This window comes from Olea europaea, chromosome 22, assembly GCF_002742605.1.
Source record: "Olea europaea var. sylvestris chromosome 22, O_europaea_v1, whole genome shotgun sequence".
NCBI classification, from domain to species: Eukaryota; Viridiplantae; Streptophyta; class Magnoliopsida; order Lamiales; family Oleaceae; genus Olea; species Olea europaea.
In genome coordinates, this window is record NC_036258.1 from 3,180,494 (window position 1) to 3,197,624 (window position 17,131).

The 17,131-nt window shown below is 35.4% G+C and overlaps 3 protein-coding genes across 8 annotated transcripts; 2 read left to right on the top strand and 1 right to left on the bottom strand.

Annotated features, from left to right (window-relative positions):
* The first annotated feature begins 1,586 nt into the window (after positions 1–1,586).
* Positions 1,587–6,783, top strand: LOC111371385 (RING-H2 finger protein ATL33-like). Its single transcript, XM_022993329.1, has 2 exons — positions 1,587–2,506; positions 6,152–6,783. The coding sequence occupies exon 1, from the start codon at positions 1,639–1,641 to the stop codon at positions 2,485–2,487; it is 849 nt and encodes a 282-aa protein (XP_022849097.1). The 5' UTR covers positions 1,587–1,638; the 3' UTR covers positions 2,488–2,506; positions 6,152–6,783.
* Positions 6,784–8,096: 1,313 nt separating this feature from the next.
* Positions 8,097–12,639, top strand: LOC111371386 (probable plastid-lipid-associated protein 12, chloroplastic). Of its 3 annotated transcripts, none has more exons than XR_002698561.1 (11): positions 8,098–8,459; positions 9,311–9,364; positions 9,472–9,546; positions 10,112–10,231; positions 10,476–10,667; positions 10,811–10,894; positions 11,006–11,098; positions 11,450–11,503; positions 11,657–11,736; positions 11,939–12,027; positions 12,143–12,233. XR_002698561.1 is itself a non-coding variant. In XM_022993330.1 (11 exons), the coding sequence occupies exons 1-11, from the start codon at positions 8,193–8,195 to the stop codon at positions 12,412–12,414; spliced, it is 1,200 nt and encodes a 399-aa protein (XP_022849098.1). In that variant the 5' UTR covers positions 8,099–8,192; the 3' UTR covers positions 12,415–12,639. The 3 variants fall into 3 exon arrangements, 2 of the variants coding, with proteins under 2 accessions (XP_022849099.1, XP_022849098.1); XM_022993330.1 differs by lacking the exon at positions 11,939–12,027 and adding an exon at positions 12,342–12,639 and having other exon boundaries at positions 8,099–8,459; positions 12,143–12,250; XM_022993331.1 differs by lacking the exons at positions 10,811–10,894; positions 11,939–12,027 and adding an exon at positions 12,342–12,639 and having other exon boundaries at positions 8,097–8,459; positions 12,143–12,250.
* A 1,810-nt stretch (positions 12,640–14,449) lies between these two features.
* LOC111371387 lies at positions 14,450–16,921 on the bottom strand. Of its 4 annotated transcripts, none has more exons than XM_022993333.1 (3): positions 16,796–16,921; positions 16,465–16,581; positions 14,450–16,387 (listed from the first exon to the last, which is right to left on the bottom strand). In XM_022993333.1, exons 2-3 carry the CDS (start codon positions 16,570–16,572, stop codon positions 14,897–14,899), a joined length of 1,599 nt encoding a protein of 532 aa, XP_022849101.1. In that variant the 5' UTR covers positions 16,573–16,581; positions 16,796–16,921; the 3' UTR covers positions 14,450–14,896. The 4 variants fall into 4 exon arrangements, with proteins under 4 accessions (XP_022849101.1, XP_022849103.1, XP_022849100.1 ...); XM_022993335.1 differs by having other exon boundaries at positions 14,450–16,375; positions 16,796–16,920; XM_022993332.1 differs by having other exon boundaries at positions 16,465–16,921.
* Between the last annotated feature and the right edge of the window lie 210 nt (positions 16,922–17,131).

The following is a 17,131-nucleotide window of genomic DNA, read 5'->3' on the forward strand; positions in this document are numbered from 1 at the left end:
TTAATGAAAAGATTATTACAAAACATTATAATTGACTAAAATTCAATTTTGCAAGTATAGTTGAGAACCAAAATAATCCTGAACTATTGATTTATCATTGTAAAACCCAAAACAATATCGATTTTAATTGAAACTAACAGAGCCATCTAATTTAATAATAGTACCCACCCCTAATTCTTAATTATGATAAACAGGACTATATTTCCTATTTGTTCAATTTGTTTTTACAGCAAAGGGAAAAAGAAAAAATGCGACCTGCATAAGAAATGGGTCCAAAAACGAAGTTAATATATAATAAGCTTAGGACTTTTTGCATTTTTCAGGATATGCCACTTTACTGATAGATGATATATAAATAGTCTAATCCATAAATTAAATTAAATTTGGACTGTCTCCTTGAGCTAACTAGTAATTCTAGTAGTTTCCAGCCAAATAATTTTTATTTTGAATTTATGGCGATGGAATTTGGGCGCGAAAACACAAACATACATACGGTTTACAACTTTAAATTGGATGAATTCTCACGTCACAATGAAAAAGGATATGATGTCTTTGATTAATTTTCAAACAGGAGGTGCATTTTCACCTCTAATAATCTAGAATAGCGTCACTTTAGAAAGATGTTGTAATGACAAATAAAATTGAAAGTACACATAAAATTGTATACGACATGTTCCCAAACTTCTCCATTGTTTAACCTTATTTTTCTCAAAAATTAAAGTGATCTAAAATCTTTGTGAATGCATATGTGTATTCTAGTATTCATGAATTTCAATCTATAGGATTGATCTTCTGCTCATAGTGGACATGAGATATCTTGTTCACCGATAAGATGACAAGATGTGGTCTTGATTTTAGGCATTTTCTAATGTTGGATCAATGTCAAAAACTTTAAGGAAGCTTAAATCAAATTATGTTCTTTATTATTTTGGGAAATTAGATTGATAACGAAGATTTTAGAGAAGTAATTGTATTGTTAACTTATTCAGAATCAATGAGACATCGTGCTAATGGCTCAAGAAAAATACCACGTGTTCCGCAAGTGATCATAAAATTTGGTTGAAGGAAGGACAATTAAATTTTTAATTCACTTGAATAAAAAATAAATAAGGGCTTAGTTGAAACATAAAATTAAAAGCAGGGACCTATTATTTAATTTCTCCATTCTTTTTCGGACAAGCTGACGTGACCAGTCCTAAATACTCTTTTTTTTTTTTTTTAATTTGTTTTAAATTTAAAATATAAGACATGTACTACAATTGTAGGATAGTTATTGATGGTTTTTTAATCCCAATACTTAGATAGTCTGTTTAATCTAAAATAGTTTATTATATTCTAATTATAACTCTTATTTTAAACCTATAATTATGGAATATTGATTTCAATAAAATTCAGGGCTGTATTTTGAGTATTTATATTTCTTTTATTTATTATAAAAATAATAATATTTATGAATGACTTTTATACCTCTATAATTATAATTACAACGATACCCCTGTAACCCTAGTAAATTTGTTGACTTTTCTCTCGATCTCTCTTTTTTCTCTCTAATTTATTTATGACACTTCCTTTACTTTCATAACAAAACAAAAAATATAAATTGCCAAAATACTAAAAAACGCTTCTTATTCCGTCGCTATGTCCACTCCGCCGGAGTCCGTCGCGTTTCCCTCAATTCCCACCACCACAGCCATCATCGAACCGACCAACCGCCGCTCCTACCGATGCTACAACTGCAACTATTCTTTTCATATTATACCTATCCCCGCCACTGTCACCGTTTCCCCCAACTCTTTCCGCTGTCCTCGATGCCACCACCGCCACCTCATTCCCCACCACATCATTTCACCGCCGATGCCTCCGCCTTCCGTTCCCCCTCCATCTCCTCCAACGTTACTGCCTTATTCCTCCCGATCATTCACTTACTACAGCTCCGATGAATCTGACTCCGAATACGAATCCGACTCCGATAACTCATTACTTTCCTTCACTACTCCGAGTATTCAGCGAGTGACTCCTGCTTTGAAATCCTTTGTTGATTCTCTTCCAATTAAAAAATTCGACAAAAATTTAGCTCCACCGCTTCAGTCTTGTTCAATCTGCATGGATAGTTTTGAGATCGAGAACGATTCCGATACAAGTGCAACAGTTACTGAATTGCCTTGCCAGCATTATTTTCACAAGGATTGTATTTCCGAGTGGCTCAATCGGAGCAACACTTGCCCTTTGTGCCGGTACCAATTGCCTATGAAGTCCGGCCCGGCACAGAACCAATCGGTGGAGGAGTATGAGGCGGTTTTGGCTCCGGAAGAGGAGCCTGTTGTGAGGAGGGTCATTGAGGAACCGGGTCCAAGTTTAGGGTTGAATTCGGGTTCTGGTAGTTCAATTGTGATGGAAGAGGTTGCAGATGATAGCAGGGAAAGGAGTGCGTGGGTGTTTGACGCAATGCGCGATGAGGATGGGGATATTCTGATGGTTGACGCCTGACAACATCAACGAGAGAACCGTAAGCAATTTCTCACTATTATTATGTGTTGAATTATAGTCTAAATTTGCACCATTTGTCTTATTTTTACATGAGAATTCACTCGCATAATTGAATGTAGACATGTTTGTCGCATATCATGTTTATGACATTAGTTCTGGAACTCGTTAATCGCGACTAATTATTATAGCAAGTACTTCTTGTATTTGATGCTAAGTGGTAGTCGTAGATTGCGCTTCTTGCACATTTACTACTTGTTTAGTATGCATTATTGGATAAATTTGCACAGGATAAAATGAGAAGACTTCTTAATAATATAGAGTCTCACATACCAATATGCTATTAGTCTTGATTATATATTTTCTGCGCATTTAGTGTTGTCATTTAAGTAATACATGCCAAATGTTGGTGGGAATACACATGTTTATAGCTACAATAGGAAGTTTATAAGTCGAAATCCAGTAATTTAAATTTTGTCGTGTACTCAAGAATTTTTTGAGGTATCAGAATTATTAGAAAAGTTGAAACCTTTATACTTGGAGTGACGTACACGCTTAACATTGAGTGTTTGTCATAGTCTAGATTAGACTCTTGCCTCATTGCCTTCAGTAATAGAGCATTCAAATCTAAGTCACACTTAAATAAATTGGTATTCTATCGTTTTTTTACATTTAGCTTTCCATGGCATTTCTCTCGAATCTCTCCCATTCTCGGTCCTTCATCTCACTACTTGCCCCTCTCTACCTTCTTGACCAGTTGACCAACACAACTTCAATGGATTTGTTGATGGGGATTCGTCGATCGTGTAAAAATTTAAAATCACGAAAACAAGAGGAAGGAGTATAAACTTGACCTCCCAAAAACAAAACAATGCAACATATGAAATAATGAGGAAGTATTACTTCCTATATAGAGAAAGTAAGTGAGAAACAAGCTAACGTCCTCTAATATTAGGAAGTTCATATTTGTTAATCTGTACAAGAGCATGAAGTTGTCGTGTAAGGTCAAGAGGTCCATACTCCTAATAATGGTGCTTATCCCAACCTTCGGATGCAGCAAATTGGCAACCTGCATTCCGTCGCTGTAAGTGTGGAAAACAAGAAAACAATACCACGATCAAATAAGAGAAAATGGCTGTGAGAATAATCTGAATTTTCCATGGTTTTCTACCCCTAGTGATGCAAAAACAACCATGGACGAGTCTACTTCCACCCAGATGTCTGATAACTAAAGTAGTCGAGCCAATAAAATCTCATCCAAGATAGCCCATAACTCTAGCTCTAGTATAAGGCAGTTTCCATATGATGAAGAGAAAGTACTAACGCAATGTCCATCTTGATCATGAATAATGCCCCATTATTAGCATAATCATCCTTGATGTATCCATCGATGTTGATCTTATAAGATCCCACCGGTGGAGTACACCAAAAAACTAACATAAGGGGTGTGGGTGGAGGAAAAGTTAAAGAAATACCAAAAAGTGAGGCAATAGTTAAGTACCCTTGGCCAAAATAAACAACCTATGTGGATGAGGTAGACTCTCCAAATGATTTGTCTAGGCTCCATGCATATTTTCCTATGCTTTGCATCCTTCATCTCAGTTCTTAAGAACCAAATATCAACGGATGAATGATAATACGAATGTGTCCCTTTCGGACATATTGGCCCAAGTATCTCCATCTCTTAGCTACCTTCTTCACCCTGTGTTCCCGTGTCGAATTTGTTTTCTTTCTCTATGTAATTTAATCTTTAGCTTCCCAATCCTTGTTGTTTCTTCCTGTGAATGCTGCAGATATCCATACATGATGTGTTGATTATAAGAGGAAAATGTGGCGAAGAGTGATCGCCAAATTTCATCAGTCACAAACTTAGAAACTTTTACTTTATATAACCTTGAGAGTATGATTCTCACGTGGCATTGAATACCGACAATGGCTACCATGGTCCAACCATTTCTAAGCTGAACAACCATGTGTATTCCATGGTCTATTTTTGTATTAAAACAGCTCTATCAAGCATGGAGGCATGATGGAAAGTGGATTTTTTTCGTTTGTGTCATGCTGAATGAAAAGTAGTCCATTTCATAAAGATAAACATGGACAGTAACCCTATTAATAAGGAATGACGGGGAAATAGCAACAGCCATTTTGTCTCGAATCATGGTCGTCAAACAAGTGAAGTGACCATTTTTTGACCCCAGAAAAAGGCCTGTCAAGAGTACTCTTTTGATTCATTCTATTGGCTCTGCTCATCCTAATAGATAAGATATCTTCCACATTTAAAAACATGATGAAGCTCTTCTATTTTAAAAAAATTCAGAACAGAACAAGAACAAGAGTTCAACTATTCTCTATCATTGTAGTTCCATAGTTACTAGACCTGATCCAAGCATTGACCGGCCAAGGCAGTGACACTAGTTAGACTGGTGGGTCATTGCTTAGAAAATCATGTAAAGTTGAAAGTGATCCAAAAATCGGAGGTGTAACAAATTAATGAATTACGTATTCGATAAATGAAAAGTTTTAAAATGTGCTCTTCTAGTTTTGTATTTGATGTTGAATTTATATTTAATATGCACAGGGATCAAAAAAGGTTTGAAATTACTGAAAAGAGAATAAATATATCTCTTTAATAACATGGTATTTGGTGCTATGGAATCCTTGCCAATTCTTATAACGGTCATGGGATCGAAATTTCATCCTTGCATGTTATGCTAATTTATTTTTGAAATGGTCAACTACTTTCTAATCTGGGTCAAGGTCGATTACGTCAAACCTGCCGGTATACCTGGAGTTTTTGACCAATTAGAATGAAATCTGGTCTAGCACACTGGCTTGGGCTGGTTAACAGTCGCAGGTGGTTAGTTTCTGGACCAACCGATTTGGTCTGGGTTTATGAGCTTACTAAATTTGGTCTCACTACCATCCAAGTAAGCCATTTAAAATTAATGTAAATCTAGTTAATGTGCTTTTTAGAAGATGAACACGCGTTGTCACATGAATGCAGAGCAGGATAATAAGATCCTAAAGCCTAGCATTTAACTTGCCAATGAGATTAATATTGTTTCTTCTGCATTTAGACACTTCATCTTCTATATATGTAAGTAATCACTGTTTATTGCAGTATGAAATTGCATTATATAGTTTGAAAAATAATAACTTGGAAATTGAAATAAGATGCAGTCTGCAGGAGTGCTGTCGGTGGAATACAGTATAAGCTTATGAAATTGTTTTGGGACGTTATTTATGTTTTTAGGTCTAGTGGTTTCTAATTTAGTTGTCATTGTTGGAAGTTTCTTATAATCATATTACCATGCCTATATGAATGCTAATTGTCTTCTTTGAGTGGAAAGCACTGAATATTAGTACTACTTTTTTATCAGTTTTTTGTAAGAAGCATCCTAGAGGTCAGAATCTCACAAGTGCCACAAGAATAGTGTTTCTCTTATCAACTCAATCAGTTTGTAATTAATTGGTGATCGCCAAATGCTTCTTGAACGTAGATTCATTGCAAAATTGACATTTTAGTACTGATCGGTATTTCATTGGGTTCAATCTGTGAATTTTCCCTATCTTTGTTCTGAAGACATGAGTATTGTCATTACCAGAAAATATACTTTTTATTGCCCGAAATGATAATGATCCTTTTTTGATATTTGATGTACAGGCTAATGTACAGAGTCTGTCTTCAACAAATCTAGCACAGCACAACTTGTGGACATGCAGACAATTGTTCACAGTTCGGCTTTTCTATATGGTTTTATTGATTTATTTTATCATTTTGCACAAATTGAGTAGATGAACAAAGATATCCATGCCCCGAGAGTTTTTCCTGGAAAAGGCGAGGATTGCTGCAGAATAGTTCGTTGTTCTATATAACCTAATAAAAACAAATCACGATTTTGTAAGATTTGCTGGAAGGATGGAGAAAAAGGAGTGACAGAGAATGAATAAGCAAAAAAAAATTAGCAGGTGACGGTCAAGACAGGGTACACAAGATAGTTATTAGTCGTAAAGGAAAATTATGTAAATTCCTATAGAAAAAAATGGAACGGATAGATACAAGCTAGAGAGCATATGTGGCTCGGAAATCCATACCTGAGAAAATAAGTAACAGAAAAGGAAAGAAGTCGGTTTGATGCTACTGAACCTTGTTGCTTGTAAATATTATATATTTTGTTCACCTATCAAAAAAAAAAAAAATTATATATTTTGTTCGACTTATAGATGTAAATCTTGATAGTTTCCTTTTGAGTTGTGTATATATAATGGCAGTGTGCCACCTTCTATTGTCGTTTATATGTTCATGTTATTTATCTATAAGATTTTACGTTTTTTTACGGTAAGATATCAATTTTGTTAGATGCCAGATTCGCCTTTTTTAACATACTCCGTTTGCATACTGTTTTACTCATCTTGTTTGGGAGTGATTTTTTGGCCCAAAAAATTGATTTTTTGACCGTTATTTCACTATTACAGCCGTCATATTTGACTTTTTCTTTCACAGGTGGACTCCACTTTTCTCATAACAGTCAAAAAATCAATTCTCAAAATCACTCCCAAACAGTTTTATGTTTTCTGCATTTTCACATGATTATTGGGGTCCTTTTTTTAGTCGCTTTTGGATCATAATTTTTCCTTCTCTAGCTGAATGTAAAAGATATGCTAGACGGGACAATACCGAAGAGATTTGATAGAAAATAAATTTTTTAGGTTCTTTCAGCTTGCTAAACATGTTTCAATAGCCTTGCCCAAGTTGAGGATTGAGTTTAGGAATTGAAATTTCCTTGTGTCAGGGCCATGGCAACTACTAGGATCAGGAGTATAAATATTTGAGGCAAAAATTGGATTTAATTTTTCAAAAAATAGAATCTAAAGCTCGAAGATTTATGACTTTATGCACAAAACAGTCTTTTACATGCAAAGTTGGGAACGTTGCAATGCAAGTTAACCAATACTACAAGACAGTTATTCTAATTAGATTGATCGAATATGGATGGTAAAAACGCGAATGAAATAGCAACAATACTATGTGCTATCAAATCATATTCTAATCATTGTAATTTCAATTTGAAATTTTTATTGTTATTTTTTTTTATATAGAAATTGATATTGCTTTAAAAAATAATTTTATTTGGTGTACATTATGGTTGACAATTTATTTATTTATTTTTTTTACACTGTGAGCTGGCATACAATTTTGCCAAGGGTTGATGCATTTGTACAGGCCAAGCTTGATAGCTCGGCTGACACTCTCCTCACAAGGGTGAGGGACCCGTGTCCAATAAAATAATGCGCGGACCCCTCCAATGTAAGTATAATATACATCAAGCTTTTAAGCTCGATGTACTTATAACATGATTCTTTTGCTAGAATTATGTTAGTTGTACAATTAGAGTTGACAACCATTTACATGAGGTCGTGGCCCCTCTTTTTATGATATGTTGTCAACTCGATTGTACAAGTAGCAAAATTCATTTTGCTATTGAGGCTTGTGAAGGGGTCCAGCTTAGCCTGGGCCGACTCCGAGCCCGTTAACATTTGATTTAAAATGGTGTCCCACCAATCCATGCCCTTCTTATTTTAATCCACAACCATTCAATCCAACGCAGAAAAAAAAAAAAAAAAATCTGAATTTGTTAAGGTCAGGTCTACGTTCATGGAGATGAATATAGAATACACATACTGTAACTCTCTCTGTGCGAGCAATGGCAGCTCTCGAGTCTTCCAATTTTGCACCTCGATTCAGCTCGCACTTCACGTTAAACTCCAATAGAATTCATCCTCGCAAACCATTTTCGAGTAAATTTGGGGAAAAATTCAACCGGAAAACACTTAAGTGTTCTCTTGTCGAAAAACAAAAAAAGGAGGATAAAGAGGTTTCTAGAGTGTTTACCAAGGAAGAAAACGCGTTGATCGATGCTCTTATAGGAATTCAGGGCCGCGGCCGATCTGCTTCTCCTCAGCAACTCCAAGTACGCCACTATTTTAACAGAGAGACTTGTAGAATCATGTCTAAAAGTTTACATTGCCAAAGAGATTATATTTATTTATTAAACTTAACGTTCTATGTTAAATTTCGGCTCGTTAATCCCTGAATTTGCAATTTGATTGCAAAATCGTAAATTTACAAGGAAGCCGATTGGTTAACTGAAAAAAATATAGAAGTGACAAATTGCAGTTTAAAGTTGAATTTTTCCGTCTTGGAGCTTGTTATCATAATGAAACTTCAGGAACAAAATGAACTAGTCGAAATATTAAGTGAAAAAGCCAATTTTTTGAAATTCTAGGAACTATTGTGACCACCCTAAGAATAATAGCTGCATGAATCCCACTAATAGTTTTTTAAGACTTCCCAAAAAAAAAGGAAAAAAAAAAATCAAAATTCAAAAATCAAAAATTTTCTTCTTGAAGTTTTAATTCAAGCACTTTTAGACACCATTGTTTTGATTTTATCATAATTGCTCAGTTTGGTGTTGTAGAAATGCAAATCCCTTTTTGTCATTGAATTTCTGAAAAGGTCGTCTAAATAATTCAGGTCGATTTGTCATATTCGTCACATATTTGTTTGTATATTTATTATTGTAACTTAACAAATCAGTTTAGATAATGACACTCTTAAATATTAGGAGCCAATGTATTGAAATCGAAAAGATGAAGTTGAAACTGAAATTAGAGCACTTCATGGACATTTATCAAGCTGCATTTTTTCTTGAAGATATCAAATATTAGTTCTTCTCGATCAATTTTCTGTTTTCCCATTTCTTACTCCTTTCCTGTTGCATATGGAAACCAGTTCAATATGTGAAAATTTTAAATTATGCAGGAAGTTGAACGTGCAGTGCAGATCCTAGAAGTTCTGAAAGGCACGTCTGATCCAGTGAGTAATGATGTATTTTCAATGGTTTATTCGTGTGATCACAAGTTATAATATTAGATGATAATCTGTGCATTGTGATGCTGAGCGAGAATGTATTGACTGGACAGACAAGTTCAAGTTTAATTGAAGGTCGATGGCAGTTAATGTTCACGACAAGACCAGGAACAGCATCTCCAATTCAGGTGAAATTTCCTATTACTGGGATTACTTTAGTTCCTTTACTGGAAGTTCTCTGTCACTGCGTTTCATCTTTGAATAATGTATCTCTATTTTTTTCCTCAAATTCATACTTCTGTCCTTCCTCTTGGCAACTAGAACTAAATTTTCAAACTTCATTCTCAAGTTTCCTTCTCCATTGCACATTATATTAGTTTCTTCTACTGACAACTAACAGCATCTCCAATTCAGGTGAAATTTCCTATTACTGGGATTACTTTAGTTCCTTTACTGGAAGTTCTCTGTCACTGCGTTTCATCTTTGAATAATGTATCTCTATTTTTTTCCTCAAATTCATACTTCTGTCCTTCCTCTTGGCAACTAGAACTAAATTTTCAAACTTCATTCTCAAGTTTCCTTCTCCATTGCACATTATATTAGTTTCTTCTACTGACAACAATGGATTAACAAGTAATGATTTTATGTTTGTGAAGCAGGAAGCATTTTCATTGGTAACAAGTGTCTCATTATTCTTGTAGCAACTAGTTTTAGCTTTCAATGATAACTAGCCAGTTTTTTATCCTGATGCAGAGAACGTTTGTCGGGGTTGACTCCTTTAGTGTATTTCAAGAGGTATATCTTCGAACGGATGACCCACGTGTGTCCAATGTTGTAAAGTTCTCTGATGCAATTGGTGAGCTGAAAGTAGAGGTATGACGTCATTATCATTGGCAGTTTCGAAAATATTCCCATAAACAATACTTCATGTTCACTTTTTGCACTTACTTCATTTGGCACTATGTTTAAAACTGCACCATGGAATCTTGGCTGGATGTACAAGTGATATAAGAGTGTTATAGATCATTTTGGCTTTGCTGATTCTCTTTTTACTTAACACACGCATATTTAGTACTTGAATACCTTACAATATGCATCTTTTCTTTGTTTTGGTCAGGCAGTGGCATCAGTTAAAGATGCCAAAAGGATCCTTTTCCAGTTTGATAGAGCAGCTTTTTCTTTTAATTTTTTGCCCTTCAAAGTCCCATATCCTGTACCTTTTAGACTTCTTGGAGATGAAGCTAAGGGCTGGTTAGATACTACATATTTGTCTCAATCAGGAAACATTCGTATCTCACGTGGAAACAAGGTAAAGCAGGCTCATAATTTTCTTCTTTCAACTATAATTTTTTTCCGTGATAGCATCTCTTTAGCGCACGCTTTGGCTAGTTTTATTTCTGAAAATCTATATAGTAGGAACTAAGGACAATTAGTTGCAATGATGAAGCGCAGGGAACCACATTTGTGCTGCAAAAAGAAACTGAACCAAGGCAAAGATTGCTATCAGCCATTTCCACTGGTAGAGAAGTCAGAGAGGTTTATTTCCACAAAATGTGTCCAAAAAGAATTGTTTCTGGTTCTAAGAAATTATGTTAATCATATCTGTTTCATTCAATAACCATGCGCTGATGTACACACCATATGCAGGCAATTGATGAGTTCATCACCTTAAATCAAGATGTGGTTAAAAATGAATTGGAACTTCTTGAAGGAGAGTGGGAAATGATTTGGAGTTCACAGGTAGTTTAAAGATAGAATACCCTGTGAATTATTTGAGGAATCTGGAAACTATGCCTTTGCTTGGGTTTCATTTTTTCGCTAAAAAGTTCGTTTTCAAATTCAAAACATTTATTTGAACCACACATTTAATAGGATCCACAAGTACCATCCACTTATTTCTACCAAAAAAAAAAAAAAACCTCAAACGAAGGCTATATAACTTTTTTTTGGGTACTTGTTCATTCTCAGAAGCTCCTAGTCTTGGCCATAGAATGGCATAACTAAAGCTAAATTTAAATGCTTGACTAATTGAAATGTATTGAAAGCAAAACATCAATATTAAAGCTACAGTTGGACTCTCATTTGTTGCAGGTGGAAACTGATAGTTGGATAGAGAATGCTGCAAATGGTTTAATGGGCAAACAGGTGCCATCCAGACCATCCTCCACATCTTTATAATATTCTTCTTGGCATTGTTTTTTATTTTATTTTATTTTATTATTATTATTATTATTGAATTCACGATCCCATTCGTTCTCAATTGTCTCGTTATTTTCTCCTTTTATGTTGGCACTCTAGATTGTCAAGCCAAACGGAGACTTGAAGTTTCTTGTTGACATATTTTTCGGGTTCAAATTTTCCATGACTGGAAAATATGTGTAAGCTCTCTGCGACAGACTTCCTCACTCTCCAGCAACAAACATATAGTGTTATCACAAGTATATAATAACATTTGATTCATCATTGTATAATTCTAAACAATTACACACACTGACACTTGAATTCGACAAATTGGGAAACAAGCACATGAATAATATTTCTTCATTCCATTTTGTACGAATCTTTGAGCAACTACAACAGGTCATTTTAGTTTCGGCCTACCCCACCCTCTTCTATCTGGCACTGCATCACTCTAATGAAATGGAAACTCTTTAAGAAGGATTCATAATGTAAGATTTGATAAAATTTTACACTGATTGTCAACTTATCGTTGATCAACTGTGGAAAACTTGGTCGGAGTTACGTAATTCTAATCAATAATGGCATCATGTTATTGGTTTTCAGGAGATCTGGTTTCAATACATATGATGTTTCAATGGACGATGCAGCAATCGTGGCTGGTCCATATGGCCTCCCGGCAGAAATGGAAAGCAAGTTCACACTGGAATTGCTGTGAGAAATTTAATTATTGTTATTGATATTAGGCTGGCCAAACTTAATCACTTACACTGCGTTAATTTTCTTCTTCCCTCTGAACGTGCAGGTATACTGATAATAAAATAAGAATCATTCGAGGCTACAACAAAATTCTTTTTGTTCACGTCCGTGTCAAATGAGAGGGAAACAGTTGGCTATTGATGCATTTGATAAGGTAGACCACATAACATTGGTAGTGTATGTGTATGTCAATGCACACTAAACATGGACGCCGTAAACTTTTTAGCTTTAAATTGTACATATTAGATAAAACTTGAGATTGAGACATTGAGATCAAATATTCTGTGTATAATTGTATTATGTTGCTAGATCAATGAACAGCAAAAGTAAATTTTCTTGCAAAATTGTCCACCATGCCAAGGTTTCAGTGAAAATGAAAAACTAAAAATGCCCGAGCTAGTTTGATGTCTATCATCGACTTGCACTTTCATTTTCGATAGATGTACAACATTTTACAAGTATTTATGTTTTCTTCCCACACTTGAAGCTTGTTTTTGTGGGATAATATATAGATACCTATATACTATTTCACGATGGAAAATGAGTGCATGTGGAATTTCAAGGGACTCCTGCAACAAGCGGAAAAAGGGGATTCTGTAAGGGTTCGTATAGAATTTGGGTAAAACAAATTTCAAGAAATTGAATTGTCTAAAAATTGATTTCCTAAAAATTGTAAATTATTGTATTTGATTAATATAATTTTTTTCATGAAAAATATTAAAATAAAAATATTTTTTGATGTTCGTTTAACTTTATTTTACATGAAAATTATTAATTAAAGAGATAAAATTTACTAGTATTTGGGTACATAATTTGTTTCCATTGTCCAAAAAAAAAAAAAGGCCAATAAAATCATCTATTTTTTTGTGTTCATTTGACTTTGTTTAACATGTAAAGAAAAATGTTTTTTTATAATTAGACATAGAATTTTTTCCCATTGCTTAAAAAAATAATAATAATAATAATAAAAAGATAAAATAAAATAAAAAGTTGCCAGAAATTCCAATTCTTACCAAACTCGTCAAGAATTGGAATTCCAAGAAAAGAAGGAAAACTGGCGCGTGGGGGAGGCGGGAAACTTGGAATATCAATTCCATGAAAAATATGTGCCATCAAACAATGATAAGATGAAAAATGGAATTCAATTTTCACTTTCCATGAAATTCATGACCAATCAAACAGGCCCTAAGTTCCCTTGTCCATACTTTGCCTTTCCCACTTCTTGAATGGAAGAATCTGCATATCACTACAAATTGTTGAAGCCTTATCGTTGAACGTCGGCGAAAAGGTATTGGTAAATATGGCCTTATTCTTAGATGACATTAATTTTGTTCATTCCGAGCACGAAACACAAATTTCCTTCATCTGTATATTAACTCATATTAGTTGCTTCAAAACTTGACATGGCCTTTCTCCTTTTCATTTTCTAGCTGTAACAAGAAAGTGGACGTTTCAGTACGGTGTCTGTGCTGCTTTTTCAAGTCCACCACCAACTTACCACGAGTTACAAAGTCGCGAAGCTACGGTTTGCTCAAAAGCAATCAAAGGAAAGAAAACATCATAGGCAAACTAGGCCCTGTTTGATACAGTAAACACCTCCAGAAAATTATCCAAACAAATGCAAAACAGCTTAGTTTCAAAGCAGAACCTGGAAATGGACACACAGTGAATAGTAGTAGTTCCTACGTTATAGCATTTTGCAAAGGGTAGTAGCATTTTTTTCGAGTCACTTGGTTTTGATCGGATCATGGCCTTCCAATCTTGTGCAGTCTCTTGGGCGATACATGCTTTGCCTCATCCGACATAAGACCTGTCTATAAATGCAACAAGAAACCAAATCTATTACTAAACTACCCATGCCTTCCATCTGACTGATTCATTGCGTTGTATGCAATTATACTTTAGGCCCTTTGACTAAAACATTATACGCAATCCATATACAATTAACAAGTAAAAAACTCTCAACAAGTTACCCCATTTTCTTGGCTATATGCAATTGTAGTTTAGGCTCCTCAATGAAATGTAAACTGCAATTCCATACACCCAGATTTCATACTGCACTTAAAGAAACTGTATTTGGACAGAATGGATAAAAATACACCTAAGAATAACTCAGCATGGTAATCGACTGCTTCCACAATGACAAGACAAATCTAAAAATAACATCCTCGGGAATTCATAAACCTAAAAATATATCACATTCTTGGGAATTCATACCGGTGATATGAACACGTGCAATATCAATAAATACTACAAATTGTACAGCATTATAGATACAGAAATAACACTGTTATCACAATTTTAAGCTTCAAATTCCAAGATTCAGTACCAAGGAGAGTACACATTTTATGTCTTCAACAGAGATCTTCATGGTGACATGGTCATTCTGTCTAGAACTTATAACAGCCCCCACAGCACCCAAAAATAGAGACAAATAAAAACTGAAGAAAAATCTAAGGAAAGACTATCCACCACAAGACTTGAGCAATATGAAAACAAATAAGAACCAGTTCTTTTTACTTGATAGACTAAGAATGTAGAAATTTATGGACTATCTACTCAGAAGCTTGTATGTTCTAATACCCACTACTTGCTGAGGACTCAATTCTCAAGACACTTCTCCGAAATTGCTTTATCCTCTACATGCCCAACCTCTTCCATACAAACATTTACACCTACTGTTTTATGCTCAGATGCACCAATAACATTATTCTCAACCTTCACCTCCTCATCAACATAATTGTTCTTTTCAATGTCATTCTCTTCTTCTTCTTCAACGCTTACAATGTTCTCCTCAGTTTTACTTTCTTCAGCAAACTCATCACCGTTTTTATCTTCTTTGCCATTAGCATTTTCTATGTTCTCATTTTTATCAGCATCAATAAATCCATCATCATTATTCTCTACTTTCACTTCAATGTCTAATATAACATTTTGATCATGCACAGCTTCTGCTTCTATACCCACATAACCACGATTATCCACATCTTTCCCATTGAAATCTCCATCTCCTACAACATTTTCTTCACCTAAATCGTCATTGTTCTCTTCCGTGGAATGGGTTTCTTCACCATGACTCACACTCTCATTCTCAGAGTCATTCTCCACAAGCTCCTCATTGATGTCCTCACGTTCTCCAAGTCCCCTTCTCCTCTCAAGACCCTGCAACCTCCTCCTCAATTCCGCAAACTCTCTCTCCATCAGAAACAACCTCTCCTTCAGAATCAGATTCTCCTCCTCCAACTGTGCAATATGTGTGTCCTGATCATCAACTCGATTCTCCAACACATTGTGGTACTCCATCCCACCAACATTTATGCCGTTTGGATTATAAATCATCTCAAACCGGCTCAAGTCATGGTCCAATCTCCTTTCCATCTCAACATGCTCCTCCACATCACTTTCGCTAGAACCTCCATCATCTTCCTCCTCATCCTCATGACCATCCAATTCATGCCCAGGTGATCTCAATCTAATCAACCCTTTCATTGATCCATACCCATTGACACCCCACTCTTCCTTGGCCATATCCACGAAAACCTCCCTTGATGGGGAAAAAATCGGGGTAGGCAGAACCGCAGGTGTCACAGGGCACGGAGAAACCAAAGATGCAATCCCACCACTCTTCTTTGCCCTAATTATATAGGAACTAGTGTTTCTGGGTGCAAAGGGAGCAGACCTACTATTGTTCTTATTATTACCCATATTTGTATTCATGCTATTCTTGTTGAACTTCTTTTTCGAAAAGAATTTTCTCGTCTTCAATCGATTCTGATGCTGTAACTCATTTACAGTGGGCGGGTTATAGTTATTAAAATTTAAATTCCCACTGATACTAATACCACCACCAGGCGCCCCAGTGCTAGAGCCGGCCATTAGGACTTTCTGCTGCTCCATCCTCCGCTTATCATTCTTCACATTTTTCCCCTTCCAGTTGTTCCTTGGGCCCAACGGCTTAGATGACTTGCCAAAAGGCAACGAGGGCTGTTTCCTGCCGGAAAGACCGTTAGCGTTAGGGTTTTGGAATTGCAGTTGTGGCTGCATAGGCGGGGCCCACATCCCGTAGCTCCGATTTATCACCTGGGAACGAGACCGAAAATTCATCAGATTATTCAACTTCCAGATTATTGGAAATAATCAAACTACTTTTCCGGACAAGTAAAAATTACTTGTTGCTGCGGCTGATTCATTTGACTCATATTAATCATCTGATTTTGATTCGCATTCATCATTTGCTGCTTCTGTTGCGGATTCATCATTGTTGCTTGCTCGTTCATTTCTATAATCTGGAGATAAGAAATTCACAACAATCGTAAACAAACGTCAATCGAACTCCAAAAAATCAACAATCCGAATCAGGTTTAGATCTCTCTTAAGATATCACGAATTTTAATTTTTACGTCTGACTTTGGAAAGTCCAAAACAAGAAAAAGAAAAAAAAGAAATCAATCAATCAACAAAATCTAAAAACTGGAAATACAAAATCAAACTCAAACTGACACTATAAAATTATCTGCAGCAACTGAAATTGAAATCAAAGTCGAAATCAGAGAAGCGAAATTGTAATTTCTACTCCATTCTTTTTTCTTAATTATTGATTCTCTCCCTCGAATTGTCGAAGTTTAATGTTTATGGGTAAGGTGGTTTATATAGTCGTGGGGGAGGAAACGTACGGTTTGGATCACTGTTTGACAAATGGACGGATGAAAATTCCATATCTTTGTCAAACTTAGGGTAGGAGTAGCAATTGACCTCTGATCGAGACTAAATTACAATTCTACCATTACCATTGGGGATCGGGATGAGTTAACGGCGTTTTCTTTTTAATATGCTCAA